This window comes from Leuciscus leuciscus (genome assembly GCF_965113295.1).
Source record: "Leuciscus leuciscus genome assembly, chromosome: 4".
Classification (NCBI taxonomy): domain Eukaryota; kingdom Metazoa; phylum Chordata; class Actinopteri; order Cypriniformes; family Leuciscidae; genus Leuciscus; species Leuciscus leuciscus.
This window is the reverse complement of record NC_138728.1, coordinates 34,712,854-34,730,875: the sequence shown is the minus strand read 5'-3', so window position 1 is coordinate 34,730,875 and position 18,022 is coordinate 34,712,854. Positions and strand designations below refer to the sequence as shown.

At 38.7% G+C, this 18,022-nt stretch overlaps 1 protein-coding gene and 1 long non-coding RNA gene across 7 annotated transcripts in view; one reads left to right on the top strand and one right to left on the bottom strand.

Annotated features, from left to right (window-relative positions):
* Positions 1 to 16,279, top strand: part of LOC309497332 (protein NLRC3-like) — a 72,148-nt gene extending 55,869 nt beyond the window's left edge. For 2 of the 6 annotated variants that reach the window (XM_082167548.1, XM_082167545.1), the window contains 2 exons: positions 7,534 to 7,580; positions 14,424 to 16,279. In XM_082167548.1, coding sequence (XP_082023674.1) covers positions 7,534 to 7,580; positions 14,424 to 14,944 — 568 coding nt within the window. In that variant the 3' untranslated portion in view covers positions 14,945 to 16,279. Of the gene's footprint in view, positions 1 to 6,265; positions 6,990 to 7,533; positions 7,581 to 14,423 lie in introns of those variants that run through there. The other 4 variants (XM_082167547.1, XM_082167544.1, XM_082167546.1 and 1 more) reach the window with 4 other exon arrangements.
* On the bottom strand, positions 1,859 to 7,048 carry LOC309497525. The gene is made up of 2 exons (XR_014205601.1): positions 6,946 to 7,048; positions 1,859 to 4,368 (listed from the first exon to the last, which is right to left on the bottom strand). It is a non-coding gene; the product is annotated as an uncharacterized lncRNA (long non-coding RNA).
* Positions 16,280 to 18,022: the final 1,743 nt, after the last annotated feature.

The window sequence follows — 18,022 nt, the reverse complement described above, 5'->3', positions numbered from 1 at the left end:
CAATAAAGAAAGAGTGCTTTCAGTATTTAAGAGTAGGCTGTCTGAACGTTTTCCATTCAAGAGCTGTAAGTGATTTTTCTTTCCCAGTTTAGATACGATAAGCTGCATTCACACTAATGCACAGATCTCTTTTGAAATATAAGATTTGGTTTGTGCTGAGAGACTGAGCTTCCAGGTCACCAGCTGGAGTGCCCTTGAGAGCCACCAGAGGGCACTCCACATAAGACTTTTATCACTCACACACTACATTTCCCAGAACTCACTGCCCGGACTCATTATCATTGATTGCATTCACCTGTATCTTATTACCCTGTTAGTCTCAGCCTATTTATTACCTTGTACGTTCATTCATTCCCTGCGAAGTCTTGTTTAAGTGTTACACTGCAATTCTGAGCGTTTTCCCTGGTTTCTTGTCTTTTGGTTTATTTGGATTTCTTGCCCTGTTCCCTGGATTACTCTTTTGCCTCTGGTCCCTGCCTGTTTTGTTTGTGTTTCTTTGTTGGTTTGTTTGGACTGCCTACCTGTGTTTTGACCCATTGCCTGTTTACTGGATTACGCCTCTGGATTACCCACAATAAAGCTGCGTTTGGATCTTAACCCTCGTGTCTCAGAGCGGTTCGTAACAGCTTCGCTCGCTCAAAAGCCATGATATCTCTCGTGGACAAACTAAAATCGCGCGCGTTCTACTTCCTAGCTCATTTTCTCATGGGCGAGAAATATTCTCTGGGCAGGCAAAGCAGAGAAAGGGAGGTAACATTTCTCCTTATGACGTCATAAGGAGGAGATTCAAGATCAGCCCGGTTGAGCTTCCATTTTCTCAAAGGCAGAGAAAGATAGCAAAAGCTCGATTTACACCGATTCAAATTTTTTGAAACTTGAGGACCATATACAGGCTAGGGGAACTCATATTAATGTTAAAAAACCTGTGTGAGTGTGTGAGTGAGAGAAAGAGAGAGAGAGAGAAAGAGAGAAAGAGGAATTAGAAGCAAGCAGAAATTGGTTGTTTATAAAGTACACGCAGTGTCATCACGCATCTGTGTTTAAAACTAAGCTCAGACTCGATTCTGAAATTATCTGAATCGATACAGAATCGTTGGAGAGAATCTATAACACAATATCACATAAATTAAACATAAACTATTCTTTCCTGTAACCTCTGCCAGGCCTATATGTAGCGTGCCAAGTTGATGCTTCATCTGCAGTGCAGACTGCTTACTCTCGCGTGTCACATGACCAGAGTGTAATCGCAGCTTTTGTGGTTAAAAAATCGTGTTTCATCATATCGCGATATTATCGCAAATGCAATTTATCCCGCCGTATGTCGCAACTCGCCCGCCATCTCCTCCTATGGAGTCAAAAGCTTCTGAGGTCGCTTCGAGCCATTCACATCCCGGAAGAGCTGAACCGTGCACCCGACGAGCTCTCGCGGATTTAGTCACTTCCTGGGGAATGGAGACTCCATCCCCAGACGGTTCAGTCGATTTGGGAACGAAGGCTGTCTCCTTCCACCCTGAAGGTTTACGTGGCTGCCAATCACTGTGCACCACGACCTTGTGGAGTCAAAAATGGTGGGAAAGCATGACCTGGTCATCAGGTTCCTGAGGGGGGCGAGGAGACTAAATCCTCCTCGCTCTCCTCTCATACCCTCTTGGGACCTTGCAGTGGTCTTATCAGCCCTGCAGAGAGCTCCCTTTGAGCCTTTGCGGTCAGTGGAGCTTAAAATGAAGAAGGGGAAAAGCACTAAAAGGTGACAGCAAAAAGGACATCCGGCTTATTAAACATGATTTACAGAGACTGAATGGCCTTGTCCACACGGACACGGGTATTTTTATAACCATGACTTTTTTTATGCGGTTCGGCCGTTCGTCCACGCGGAAACGCAGTATCAGGTCACTGAAACCGAACATTTTTGAAAACCCCTGCCAGGGTGAGGATTTTCAGAAACGCCGGTTGCAGTGTTGTCGTGTAGACAGTAAAGCCGGGGTTTTTGCCTTGCGACGTCAGAGTGTACGGCGTTATCCGTTGTGTTTGACGTCAGATTGTGCGCCGCTGACTGCTTTGTTGACGATTCTGTGCAATGGCGGACGTAGCCCAAATATTGCTGATAATAACTGTGCTAACAGGGCTTATAACATGTATACAGATACATGCTCAGTTCTCTTACTATATTGCGGAACAGAGGCGTCAGAAATGCCACCGTCGCCGGTTTTGGACGAGACCCGGTCGGACCTCTAGTTGGTGGGACAGCTTTGAGAACGAAGTGGTTGTTGCTGAAGAATGGAGAGAGAATTTTCGTTTGTCGAGGACATCGCCTGTTGACTTTGAGTGAGCTGCTTCGCCCGCACATTGAAGGGCAGACAACTGTAATGAGATCGCCTGTCAGTGTTGTCAAAAAAGTTGCCTGCACACTGTACTATTTAGCAGATGAGGGGAGATTACGCAAGACGGCAAACGCCTTTGGATTATCAAGACAGGTGGTGTCAAAAATAGTAAGGCATGTATGTGAAGCAATTACTGTCCGCTTGGGCCCTGTGTATATACAGTTACCTGTCACTGAGTCCAAAGTAAAGGAACTTGTAGCGGGGTTTCACCGAGCCCATGGCATTCATTGGTGCCGTGGATGGGACCCATGTTGAAATAAAGCAGCCATCTACAAATGCTATGGATTACTTGAACAGAAAGGGGAGGTTTTCTCTTAAAAACGATGACGTGAGATTAGTCATGTGATACATATTGTACCAATATGTTTATGTTGTAACGGGTACTGTGCCCGTTATATGCTATTGACTTTCACACTGTTGCTAAGATCTGTTACTTTGCACACTCTTCATATCACAGTCCTGCAAAGATGACAGAAAATGTACTCACATTTTCTGTCCTGTGGCAATACATGACACCATTAGACCAAATACATGCATTTTAGACAAAACATATGGTGAGTGAGTGCGAACTGGACGCATCAGTGAATTAAGCATTTTTTTTCAGCGTGGATGAGAAACTTTTGGAAAATGCTAGTGTGGACGGAGAGCGTTTTTAAACGGAAACACCTTTTCAAATGTATCCGGATTAATGTAGACATAGCCTTTGTCTTCAGCCTTATCTACGCTTGTGGTTTAACACCTTCTCTTCACACTCCTCAACCTTTGTGGTTGGTTACAAACAGTAAAGTTAGTTCATCCAAAAATGAAATTTCTGTCATTAATTACTCACTCTCACGTCGTTCCAGACCCATAAGTCCTTCGTTCATCTTCATCTTTGGAGCACAAATGAATATATTATTGATGAAATTTGAGATGAACCCTTCCATAGACAGCAACGCAATGACCTCTTTTGCCCAGAAAGGTAGTAAAGATATTGTTAAAATAGTTCATGTGACTACAGTGATTCAACCTTAGGTTTATGAAGCAATGAGAATAATATTTGGGCTGCGTTCCACTCCAAATTTGTATGCCCTTATATAATTATGAAAATATAATTCACGATTTATTATTTAAATCCCTTTTTTACTTATAAATTTGTTTTATGCACTATTCTATTTGCAGTTATTGGAGAAAATATATAAAATTCTATAAGTGTATAAGCTGTTGGAGAAATGAAAAAAAAAAATCAATAGTATGAACTTTACCAGTGAACATAAGGTAGCATGTAGTATTGAAATAAATCTCAGCATAATTAATATTATACACTAATTCTCAAAATAATTAATATATCGTACACTTGAGTTAAGTGCAATCTGTTGTGATGACACAATCAAGTTGAATTGTGAGATATAGAGCTGCGTGAAGTATACACCGGAGTAGACTCGCTCCCTCTGTCAAAATCGAGTGGAACGCACTTCAAAATGGTGACAGGGATTCCCAGAGGGGAAGTGCTTAGCGAAGTTTGCGAGTGTTTGTCTAAAAGTGGAGTGGAACGCAGCCCTGGAGGGCCAATGCAGAGCTTAGCTACAACCCTGATAAAACACACCCAAACAAGCTAATCAAGGTCGTCAGGATCACTAGAAAATCACAGGAAGGTGAGTTTGATCTGGGTTTGAGCTAACCTCGGCAGGGCAGTGGCCCTCCAAAACTGGATTTGAGGAACCCTGGCATAATCTTAACCCTAACCTCAACGTTCTCAATAAAATGAATCAACCTACTAAAAAGCAAACACAAATTAGTAAATGTAAAATGCAACTTGCGTTACAAGAGACAAATCAATATACATACTGAATAATGGTCAGTGAAACACAGATCATACAGTTGCTCACAGCATAGTTTGATGAAATGAAAGTGTAAGATACCACAACCCTGGCCTCCCAAAGCCCATCTGCAGCCCACTGGGAGTGGACACAGTTTCTGGGCCAACAGTATGTCCTGTGAGCATACTCTGTAAAAGCTTAGCAAAGAACAAAATTTGTTTGTTCTTGGTCCAGTAGAGCCCACAATGTGCCCGCCAATGATCTATATTAAATGAGTGGACAGCTCATGACATCATAACAAGTGAAGCCACTGCGCCGCCATATTGATATTCCCACACATTCTACTGAATTAATAGAAAATCATCTGATTTTACTGAGAAAACATGACCTAACAAATCAGTGTTTTTATATAGGAAGTCTCGCTCTACATTCTTACAACACAAATGTCCTATCTTTGTAAAGGTTTTTTAGTAAAAGTGTGGGCAAGTTATGTCATCTTCAATACAGATTTATGCTTTCTAAGGTATGTGCATTTAAAGTACCGTACATTAATTTATTGACACACTTTAATATGTAAATTATATTATCAGAAAACTGAACATTTAGCATAGTCAGGCTTTTATTCGTGTTTAATGGATAAAACAACGGAGGTGAAATACGCACTCGGGTTTATGGCTGCTATAAATTTGACCTGCCACAAGATGCCGCTGTTTTCGACACTCTTGATGCCTCAAATCTTTTCCCGGAACAATCAGGGGAAAGCCTCATTGCTTCATGAGGCTTCATTTGCCCATCCCTACCCAATACAGTAAAACTGCACATTTTAGAGTGGCCTTTTATTGTGGCCAGCCTAAGGCACACCTGTGCAATAATCATGCTGTCTAATCAGCATCTTGATATGCCACACCTGTGAGGTGGATGGATTATCTCGGCAAAGGAGAAGTGCTAACTAACACAGATTTAGACAGATTTGTGAACAGTATTTGAGAGAAATGGGCCTTGTGTGTACATAGAAAGTCTTAGATCTTTGAGTTCAGCTCTGGAAAAATAGGGGCAAAAACAAAAGTGTTGCGTTTATAATTTTGTATATTGTCCTGCACCCCCACGATAAAGCCACTGAACAAACCTGAGAGCAGAGTAGCGTCTGAGACAAAGAGAAGTCGCAATTCTGACTTAAATCGCTATTCTATACATTAGCATCATTAAAGTGTTTTGATAATGAAGGAATTAAATAATTTAGGCTAAATGTAGTAATATTTCTATCATAAAAAAAGTTTATTAACTAAATATTTCATTATTTCAGTAATGCAATAGGCTAATTGAAGAATTAAAACTCTACTTCGGTTTAGGCCAGCTTTTTCCAAGCAAAACGAAATACAAACTTATGTTAATTTGTTGTCATGAAAAAAAAATTCAACTCAATATTACATTTCACAGGGCACTTTGGATCCTTAAAACCAGGGTGCGATTTGTGAATAAAGCAGAGGCAATATTTTTATTCAAATAAATCTCGAACCACAGTGGGTATTCCGTGCTGCTGTTAAACTAAATAACATTTATAGAATAATTCTGAACTTAAATTAAACAATATCGCAACATTTCAACAAAGAAATTATTTGATCTGTTTTTACATTTTAATTCAGGGCAATTTACGTTTAATTAGAGCTAGATTTTCACTCTTGGATTTTCCTTTCCTCATTGGGATGTGCTCATACACATGATAAACATGTTTGAGCAGATCCTCTGTACCTCTTGGTTTCATATGGATTACATAATCAGATAACATTTATTAAATATTTAATAATTTAAAGCTTTAAAGCTTTAGACATATTTCTTATTGTGACTGAGCTGAGGCAATTTTTGTGAAGCACAGTTCCCGGAGACAGAGACGACAGAAAACGTTTTGTCGTTAGCATATTGTGTGTGTACATGAATAAAAGTTTACAGTTTTGAATGATGTACTCTTATCTGTAAGATCAAAAAATGGCGGAGTATATTAAGTTGTTTTAGCTATTATGAGAAAAATAAATCCAAATGAAAGCACCGCCGCGTCTGTCGAACACTAATTCCACACTAATTTATTAGGTTCCACATCGTGAAACCAGAGCCGAAGAACATCAAGGCCTCGGAGTTGACGCAGGCTGGTCAGTCCACCTCAGAGCCAGGAGCGGACCTGGACCTTATAGACCTGTGGTCCGTGGATCCTATTCCCACCCAGTTCCCCACCCTCACATCATCATCTTCTTCGCCGGTCGTGTCTGGAAGTCTTCTGCCCGTATCCCTGCCTGTTGTCCTCATCCCGTCTCCATTGCTGGTCACGGTCAGTCTCCTGGATCCGTCGGCACCACTGGTGTGGTCCAGCTCCTCGGCTCTGCCTCTACCGCTCACTCCATGCGACTCATCCTCCTTGCCTCGGGCTTCCCCTCCACCAGCTTGGCGTGAGGCCGAGCCCCCTGCTGCACCGCTCCCTCATCGCCTCCGCGGACCGTCTGCTCAAAAGCTCTGCTGGGCTCACTTGTCTCTCCAGGTCAGCCTCCGGTGGTCAATGCCCCGGGTTTCCGCATCGGACTTCCGGGATTCCGTCCGCCCCCTCTATCTGGACTCCTCCCTAGTTCCTCCCACCTTAAGTTCAACCATGGTTGGCAACTCCACCGACTCCTCCTCATCACCATCCGTCACCAGCTCCATGCCCTTCACCTAAGCCTCCACCTCATCACCACCTCCTGAACTGTTGTTGCCATCACGGCGTGAGGACGCGCCTTTACGAGGGCGGGCGTAATGTCACAATAATGTTCTGTCTAGTCTGCACCTGTTCTTGTTAGTCCCTGATTAGTTCATCTTCCTCCACCTGTGTGTAGTTAGTTCCCTTCTGTTCAGTCCCTTGTCGTTTCTTGTTAATGTTTGTTGTGGTTGTGTCTGTCCTGCCTGTGACGAAAAATGAAAATATAATATGATTATATATGAAAATATACATAACTTGAAGAATCGATACACTGCTTCGACCAGCACTTCCTGTAACAAATTCCGCTGTGATAAAGGCCTATGACCGTCTAAAGATGTACAACTAAACAGACAGAGCTTTGATGATAAACTAAGACAATACTTTATTATTTCAGTACTCATTTTTTGCTAGAAATCACATCAAATGTGAAAAAGTTAGTCAAAAACACAAACTGACCACCAACTGCAACTTACAGATGAAATTAGAAATCATAATTGAAAATATATTGTGATTAATCACCTTACAGCCCTGCAATGCTGTGTGTCTGTCACTAATATAGACAAATCTGTGTGTGTGTGTTTATGTGTGTGAGTGTTTACTGATTAACTGTCACACTGTGTGTGTTTTGTAGTGTGGATCATGGAGGAGAGATCAGGATTACAGCAGGACAACACAAGTGTATGTATACGCACACACACACCACACTCACTCACAGACCACACCACCTGAGCTGGACGATGACATCACTGTTTTCTCCAGAGTGCCTATATACTGTATATAAATGAACTAAATAACTTTTTTACAACAAAAATGAACCATCACTGAATTTACTTAAGCTGGACTATAATGCTTTTTTTTCTTCTAGAAACAAACTTTTTTACATTATTTTCCTTTTATCACTGTAAAGCTGCTTTTAAACAATATTGTAAAAAGCTATATAAATAAAGTTTACTTGACACACAGACACACACAAACTCTCTCTCACACACACACACACACACACACACACACACTAATTTACACACAAACTCCCACTCTCACATACACACACACGCTTTCATTAACACACAAACTCACACACACTCTCTCTCTCTGAGCGGATGTTGCGAGTGAGTGGGTGGAGGCAGTGTGATCGTGAGAGTGTGGTGTGAAACGAGTGAGTTTCTGTCTTTTTTCCTCTAAAACTTTCTTTCTGTTTGATTATAGATGTTTTTGGAAGGAATTTTAAGGTTTGAGTCGTTGTGTAGAAAGAAAGTTTTTTGTGAGGTTATCAGTTGAGAACGGCGGCTTAAGGTAAAGTAGCATTTGAGCGACTCTCACGCAGCCATGGAGTTAAGATTGTGCCGGTGATTAATTGTTCAGTTGAAGAGTGTAGTCTGGCGGTTGGAAAGGCTGTCGGGTATGAGAGTATCATGTCAGCGTCACGAATGAGTAGTGCTGTCGTTATCTTTCTCGATACTCTAGAGAAAGTGAATAGTGTGGTTCAAAGTGGGGTAATAATAAAATATACTTTTATTTACCCTGGTAATGCCTTTGGTTCAGCCAGCAAGGAATATCACACTGTCAAATGTGCCCCATTTCATAAAGGATGATCTATTATTGGCAGAATTATCAAGGCATGGAAAAATAGTCTCTCAAATGAAAAAGATTCCCTTAGGCTGTAAATCACCTCTATTGAAACATTTTGTAAGTTTTAGAGATGGATGGATTTGACTATATTGTTTTTGCATCATCTGAAACAATTATTGTTTAAAATCTGGACAAAGGGGGCATATAAGATGTGCATGTCCAGAGAAGACTGATGCTACTAATGTTGTAATTGCTGAGGATGGTGGTGGTCGAAGTAGTTGAAGAACAGGTACAGGATAATGTGACAGAAGGTGAAAAAACAAAAGAAAACGTGGGTGAACAGGTGAATGAAATGAAGATAGAAGGAACGAATGGGGATGGGAGAGAAGTGCATGTTGAATTTAGTGATGTGGTTGAGGCTGTAGAGACTGTTCTAGGAGGAGAAGGAATGGAGAGTGAATTAGTGAATGAACAAGAGGTTTTCAAAACCTCTTCTATTAAGAGGAAAAGGATTAAGACAAGATGCAAAGATCCAGTAATTGTGTCAGTGATGTCAAACATGATGAAAGTGAACAGCACAGTGGATGATTCAGATAGAGGCAATTGACAGCAAAAATAGAGGAAAAAAAGATTGACTATTCATTTGTGAAAAATCAGGGCTTTTGTGCAAAAAAAACTAAAAATATGAAAAATTTACAGGTTGTGGATTATTTTTCTGACCGGAGAATGTTTGAGTCAGTTGGAACACTAATGAGGGGTGAAGGAACTGAACAATTCACTGTGCAAGAAATCTACAGGCTAAAAAAAAAGTGTGTTGCTAAACTGAGACAAGAACTACAAACAAAATGATTGAAACAATTCTTTGTGTTCCTTTTTAAGGAATGTTTTGTGGCAGTTTCTTTTCAGTTCAGGAACAGGCTCAGGAACAATCTCAGGCTCAGGTTTTGGAACAGATTCAGGTCTGGGGGCAGGAACAGGTCTAGGGACAGGAACAGGTCTTGGGACAGGCTCTGATGTTGCGGCGGCCATCCAGGCTAAGGGCTCAGGCGGTGTGGCGTTGGCGGCCATCTTGTCCGAAGACACCGGCATGGCTGACCTGACATGAACAGTCTCTGGCTCGGTAGGCATGACGTGAACAGTCTCTGGCTCAGACTGACATGAAGCTCTAGAAGGGCGGTCTTGGTGGGACGAGACTCTGGAGGGGCGGTCTCGGCGGGACGAGACTCTGGAGGGGCGGTCTTGGCGGCTGCTGGTGATGGTGGTTGTTCTCTGGATCGGGACGCAACGCTCACCAAACACCTGGCGATGACTTCCCTCCAGCTTAGTCCATCTGTGTTTGGGAGATTGATGGCCTGGTGGAAATTGGCCCCAATCCAGAAAAGCAGCTTTAGTGTTTCATTGTCGAGAGAGCTAGTGACGGCTCGACGAACAACGTTCACCACGAAGGAGAACAATTCTGTGCCCTCTTGAGCAATTTCGACAAATGTAGCCCTGTCGTCCATATGGACTGGTCCGATCTTCTGTTACAGTGGGTTGCAGGAAGGCAGACGGAGACGAAGGTTTAATGTAATAAAACACAGGACAGCAGAACAGGTAGCAACACACTAAATAAGACGGAGATCGGAAAATGAATGACTGAGCAGATGCAACTTAAATAGAAACACAGATGAAACTGATTAACAGAACACAGGTGATAGAGATAACGATGATTGACTAAACAGGTGACACAACTGAACTGATAATGACAGTAACCATACTAACGAAGGAGTGGCGGGAAAGAACAAAGGAAAACAGGAACCAAACATACACTGACACGTGACAATGTTCAGGAAATTTATAGTGACTGCATGAATCCAATCAGGGCCGGCCCGAGGCATAAGCGAACTAAGCGGCTGCTTGGGGCCCCCTCGCCACCAGGGGGCCCCCTATCGAGTTAAAAAAAAAAAAAATTTTATACATATTAATTAACTTAAACAAGTGACATAAATGAATAAAAGGATTAATAACTGAAGACAAGAAAATTCTGATTTCATGATCAATATACCTGCTTACAACTGCTGCTGTGTCTGCCAGTGTTTGAGTCATGCGCATAACCTCGCGTTCATAGACAACTCGTGCGCAAAGTCACGGTAATGTTAAGCCATGTCACAAAAATTTGATTTGATCAATGATTTATCCTTTAAATGTAATGATATTCAGAACAGAACAAGAATAAAAAAAATAACTATGAACAAGCCAAAACGAAATAATTTAAAGCGAAAGTGAAAGTAAGCGGCGTTGGGCTCACGTATCTCTCTCATTAGAATCAAAATGTTTCAACATTCGCGATGGATTTGGATGGTAAACTATTCTTTATCATAGGCTTTGTACTTCACTTACGTAACGTTCCAATATCGACGGAAAAAATCATCCTCTTCACACGCGCAAAAATGTGCTTGGAAACATCACAGTGGAAGATTACAAAGCTGGAATATGTTGTGTGTGTGTGTGTGTGTGTGTGTGTGTGTGTGTGTGTGTGTGTGTGTGTGTGTGTGAGTCGCGGGCGCGATCGAACAGTGGAAACATAAAAACATACTCCGTCATGTTCATACAAGACATCATTCAAACTCCAAAGTGTTGCAAAACGTTGGAGGACATTTTGCAAATATTTTTTTTTTTAATATGTTTTGTGACAGTTTGTTTTCAGAAGTTTCCAAGAGTTAGTAAAAGAGTAAAGAAAAAGTTAATACTTTAAGTATCTATTTTTTATTAAGTATTTATTTTGTATTAATACATAACCTCATTGTATTAATTTATAATGTAACATTATAGCGTGACATTTGTGTCAATAATCGTCAAGCACAGGTGACTCTGCGTGGTGTGAGGGGGCCCCCAAATCAAATTCTGCTTAGGGCCCCCAAAAGGCTCGGGCCGGCACTGAATCCAATTGATTGGAAAAGGGAATGGGAGAGAGAAGTGTTGTTAACACATATGAGTTCTAATAGAGGAGAAGGGGCTGATTTATTTGCAAAAAGTTTTTTGCCTGTTTCATATCAGGTGGAAGAGGTAATAGCTGGAGGACTTATGATAATACGGGCTACTTTTGAAAAGTATAAGATGGCGTTTATAAATGTGTATGCCCCTACAAATGGTACAGAAAGAATTTGTTTTCTTTATAGTTTAAAGTGTATTTTTTGTGGATAACCAGAGACTGTATTTCATTGCTATTTGGAATGTGGAAGATTAATGCAATTGTTTGACATATTAAGTGAGGCTTTTTTTTTTAAATGTGGAGAGGTTTAAACTCAAAGTTCTTTTATTTTGGGATCTGGCTATAGTCAGAATCAAAAGGTAAAATGGCAGTTAATACATTTTTTGGTAGGTCAGGCAAAACTTGCAATACTTACTACAAGGAGAAATACATTTGAGAATACACATGGTCAGGAGCTTTTGCCTATTTTTAAAGTTTTTTGTAAAGTCTAGAATTATAATAGATTTTAGGTACTATAGAGCTATGAATGATGTTGAAACTTTTATACAACAGTGGTGTTATAATGACGCTATTTGTTCAGTGGTGGAAGGAGAGTTGTGTTTTGATATTTTGTGGTGTTACATTTTTAACAAATTGATAATGTAATACATCACTAGTTAATATATATTCACATGGCTAGATATATTAGATAATGTGCTTGTTATTGTTTATTAATGAACTTATTAAACTTTACATAATGATTAACAGATCATTATTTAATGTAAATTTAAATGTTTACAAATGCCATTAAACTTTCAATTCATACGATCAAGATTGAAAATCTACAAATGATTTTAAAAGAAATTATACAATAATTAAAAGCTTATTTGGTAATGTATATTTGAATGCTAAATGTCTTTAAACTTCACAGGGATTAAAGTTCTCCGTCGCTACGACGGATTTCCATCAATTGCAGGGTTCCTGCCTGTCCTTAATGTCTTAAATTCACTTTTCATAATTTTAAGGCCGTAAATAGGCTTACATTTCTAAAATAGTGTATTAAAATTAAATGTCTTAATTTTAGTTTGAATAGGTCTTAAATTAAGGAAAGATGGGGTGTATTCACCCTGCTGAGAGGGATGTGATCAAAGCCTGGAGTGGAGTGAAAGCATGTTGCTCTCTCCACTCTAAGCATTCTATAATCACTCCGCTCTGGGTCCACTCCGGGTTTTCCATTCCTGTTCACGGAAAAACTGCTCCATGTTCACTCCATATTAAAAGTTATTCTAATACATATATTTTTATATCATGAACATCTGAACACAACATTTATAATACTATATGTAACGGTTTGGAAAGTATTCTTCACGTTTAATAAATAGAATTAAACAAAAATGTCCAAATGTAGTGAACGCGCCTATAGAGAGAAATGTAAATTTTATACGGATTACATAAGAGAGTAGTCTGTTACTATTCATTTTGAATTGTTTTGTTTAAAAGTAGACATTTCAAGCTTTCAATAGATATATTTCTCATGCCTGTGCGCCTATACGCTGAGTTTCGGGTCATTTATGAGATGCGCTCCAGTTCACGAGCAATGCAAGTGATCGCGCCGGCGCCTTGCATGTCCTGATTATATTGTCTGCTATATTTGCTTCTCATCTATTAAATCTAGGCAATTGGTTGATGAAACATCGATTAAAATTGAGATTCAATTTATACAAAAGCAAATTCACTTTAAAGAAAGGGTTTATGCAAAACAAAACTTAATAAAGTGGTCAAAATCATGCCTGACCCACTCCATATGTCTCCCGATATATTGCCCATTTAATGATCCTATCTTACTCATGCTTTTCACTTTTCATATAATCAACATAGATGAAATAAAAAATAAAAAAACGTTATATAATTTAAACATACATATTAAACTAAATACGTTTTCTTTAATGGCTACAACACGTAGGCCTACAGTACAGAGAAATTGAATGTCGGAGTGGAATTTGAATGAACGCGTTTTGCCGGTGAGGATGTGGGGGAGGGGTGCGCTTTTTCGAATAATTCCCAGCGATCATCGAATATTATTTTTGGTTGAAATGCCCATCCCTACCATAAATGCACTTTTTGTTCTGATGCTGGTGATATTAGTTTCCCTCTTCTGTTCAGTGTTAACAGGTTGAGTTAGAACATGCGTTATAATTTCTTATTATAATGCTCAGGTTAAAACTGAATTTATTATTATTATTATAATGTCCAGGGTATAATGGCTAGGTTAAAAACAGATATTATATTATATTATATATAGTTTGTGATATTAGCTAACTTTGCGGCAAAAGCTCTGTTGACTTTTATTATTTGAGAAATAAAAACTTCTGTTAAAGTTATGCTTTTTTTTTTTTGGCTTTAACCCCTGACTTCAGTTCATTTATTACCTAATGCTCCTTTTTACATTTAAAAATATTGTGAAAATAATTTGCTTAATTAATAAAAGCACTTCACACACTATTCATTTGACCATATTATTCAATAACTCATAAGCACATCACTCATAGCTACCAAACACCTTTTTGCATTTGTACTTTTGCAAATGTAAAAAAGTGCATTAGTTAATATATGAACTGAAGTTTAATGGCATTTGTGGATTTTCAAGAAGTGCAGGATCACATGAATGAAAGTGTTTTATAACATTTGTAAGCATTTCAATTTACTTAATCTGTTAATCATTATGTAATATGTAATAAGTTAATTTGTAAACAAGAACAAGCACTTTATCTCATATTTCTAGCTAATTGAATATATATTAACTAATGATACATTAAGCATTATATAATGTTTGTTAATGATTTATTAGTGAAAGCTATTATAAAGTGTTACACACTCACACATACTGTATCTGGTAAACTGTACTGAGACACTGCTGATATATTGATCATGAAGAGTTCAGCTATAATAAAAGATCAGACAGATTCATAATTCCTGATTCTGATGTGTTTTCTCTCCATCAGATTCCCATCAGTTCACTCTGGATCTGAACACAGTGAATAAACGCCTCAGTCTGTCTGAGAGGAACAGAGTGATTACTTACACTGACACAGATCAGCCGTATCCTGATCATCCAGACAGATTTGATGATGTGTGTCAGGTGTTGTGTAGAGAGAGTGTGTGTGGACGCTGTTACTGGGAGATTGAGTGGAGTGGAGAATATGTGTATATATCAGTGTCATATAAGAGCATCAGCAGGAAGGGACGGGGTTATGAGTGTGAGTTTGGATATAATGATCAGTCCTGGAGTTTGATCTGCTCTTCCTCCAGTTACTCATTCATACACAATAATATAGTGACTAAACTCCCTGTAAATTCCATTAACAGTAGAGTAAGAGTGTATGTGGATCACAGTGCAGGAACTCTGTCCTTCTACAGCATCTCTGACACAATGAGCCTCATCCACACAGTCCAGACCACATTCACTCAACCGCTCTATCCTGGGTTTAATGTTGGTTATAAATCATCAGTGAAACTGTGTTGATGAATCAGAACAGATTGTAGAGAGATTCTACCCATAATGCTTTGAGCTGAATGATAAATCAGTGACTGTCACACACTGGCTTGACTAGATAATCCAATATAAGAGGCTTGATGCAGAAAGATGATTAACACTTATATTTAGTAAACACCAGCATAAAACATCAACACAAGACAATTAACATAAGATGACTGAGGGTTTAAATACACTAGATAACAAGGGATTGGGTGATGGTGATAAGTTGTCATGGTTACAAACAAGGGATCCTATGGAAATTAACAAGACAGCAATGGTAACACAGGAACCAGAAACTGAAAACCAGACACAACAAGACAACAGAAATTCAAAATAAGAGTCCATGAAGACCGAGACATACAGGTAATCATGACATTGACAGTGAGATGTTATAGAGTCTTACTTTCTCCTCATTACATTAATACTACAGCTGAACTTTGGGTCGTGCGCTAGAGCTGTATTGGTTGAGTAAACGATGAGCTTTCTTGAAGTTTATATAATATACCCGATAATTATAATAGAAGTGAGAGAAAGTTTAAGGATGAGTGGTGGAAACAAGGCAAAGAGCAAGAGAAACCTAGAAAAAACAGGCAAGTATACTAACAGAGAAGAGAGAGGAAACATGAGACAGAAGAAGAGAGACACAATGAGACTCCCTGCAAACATGTCTTGATGAACTCAAAACTGAATTTAAGACATTCAAAGACCGTCTCAAAAGACAAATGGAGAGTGAATTTACAGAGTTTAAGGAAGACATTGAGTTAGAAGCAACAACAAAAGAAAAACAGGAACCAAACGTCAAAGTCAAGGAAATTAAGACACAGATTCAAGAGAATGAATCAATCGCACAGTTTGTTGATCAATTCCTGTGTAAATGAAGGATCAAAGGATCTCAATAGAAACCTGTGCGTGTTACTTTAACCTTACATCTGTGTTGTGCTTTATTTTCTTTGAGTTTATATCCAGATCAATCATTTATAATCATAACTCATGTATATAGTTGTCATTTGATTTACACACTTTATCATTTTATTATTATTGTCAGGGTTATGTTTAGTTTTTTGTGGAGTTTTCTCTTAATATTTATTACTCTGTTTCTGATTATTGTCGGCTGTTTTTATTTGTTCAGCCCTGTGTATTTATACTCCTGCTTCTGTTTAGTTTCGGACATCGAAACTGTCTACTTGAATGGGGGAATCCAGAAATCTCAAAAACTGCTTGCAAAATCTATACTCTTTGGTTTAGTACACCGCCTCAGAGTGTCACTCACACAATGTCAGGACTGTCTGATGTTGAGTTTCACAATAAAAGCCTCTAAAACGTATATATAACCTGTTGTGTATAAATTATGTTTTATAACAAAGTTCGGGAGGAACACGTTCAAATGATCTATCCAATCATCACGTCATTCCAACCAGCTGTCAACAATCAGTTATCAACATGTCTAGCTAATCAGCATGAGTAGAGGCCTATATATATATAGGCCTTCAGCTTGATCTTGCTCTGTATCAGTTTCCTCAGGCCTTTGACAGCAAATATCAGTTCAGTCCACCATTTCTTTTCTGTCGGCTGATCTACCTTACTTAAAGGATTAGTTCACCTCAAAATGAAAATTTCCTGATAATTTACTCACCCCAATGCAATACAAGATGTCCATGTCTTTCTTTCTTCAGTGGAAAAGAAATTAAGTTTTTTGAGGAAAACATTTAAGGATTTTTGTCAAAACAATAGAGTTCAATGTCAACCAGCATGTTGAAATTCAAATCAATGCTGTTTCAAAGGGCTCTGAAGTGCTTCAAAGGGCTCTGCACGATCCCAGCTGAGCAATGGGGTCTTATCTGGCGAAACGATCGGTCATAAAAAAAATAAATATATATATATATATATATATTATACTTTTTAACCACAATTGTTTGTCTTGTGCTGGTCTGCGACGTGCCATGAATTACGTCATCACGTTGGAAAGGTCACGAAAAAAAAGAAGTTAAATATTAAAACAAAGATGTCGGACGATTTTGACGTTGGAAGAGAAAATGAGATGGAATTTTTCGCCCTTCCCTACCTTTTTGAACCGGAGTGCACAAAAATAACTTAGAAAGATGACGTGACTTGTGACCTTTCCAACGTGATGATGCAATGCGTGGCGCTGATGAGCAATCACTTATGGGAGAGTGAGTTATTCAAAAACAAAAAGATTATTTTCAGAAGTGTGCAACTTTCTACGTGTGTCTCCAAATGGAATGTAAAAAAAGAATAATTGTTGTTTTCAAACCAATTTCACAAACAAAAACAGATGAATGTAAACGTGACTTTATTATATGTGACTTTATTAATCAGTCCCTCCAGGATTTTTGCGGCACTTCTTTCAGATTTTTGCGTCCTAAACTGACTGATTTTGCGGTGGCTTTTCTCAAATTTTGTGGCAATATTTGCAGCATTTCATGTGTTGTTTTGCAGAGAAAATATACCACGGACAACATTTTTTATACTTTTCTTACCTCATGAACCATCTGGCTCTGTAATTTATAAAAAGAAAACACAGATAATAACTTAATATAATTTAAACATTTCAAATGTTACACCAAATAAAAATCAATGAAACTCATTAATATAAAATGTAAAAATACAGTTTTCATCTTACCTGGTGCCCATTTTTAATTCATTGTTATTTTTTTATGTTAATCTGTCTTTTTGAGTTTAACAGAACACAAGCTATTCATCAATTTTAGAGCATGCCAACAATCCATTAATGTAACGGATGCAAACAATGCATTATGTGAACAGGATGTGCATCATCATGAAAAAATTCAAACAGTGAATCAACTTAGGCAAACAATGCATCCATTTTAAAGAATGGCAACTATGCACCATCTCCAAACAAGTTCCTCTTTTTCCTTATTATATAATGCTCCTACATATCTCTCTTGAAGCTGGTGATAACCTGGAATGGCTCCTCCATTGATCACTCTGTCCTTGAGAAATATCCTCATTACAGGATGATCACTTTTACTGAGTGGAATGTTAAAGGTGCTGTATGTAACTTTTTTTTACTCTACTAAAGCATAA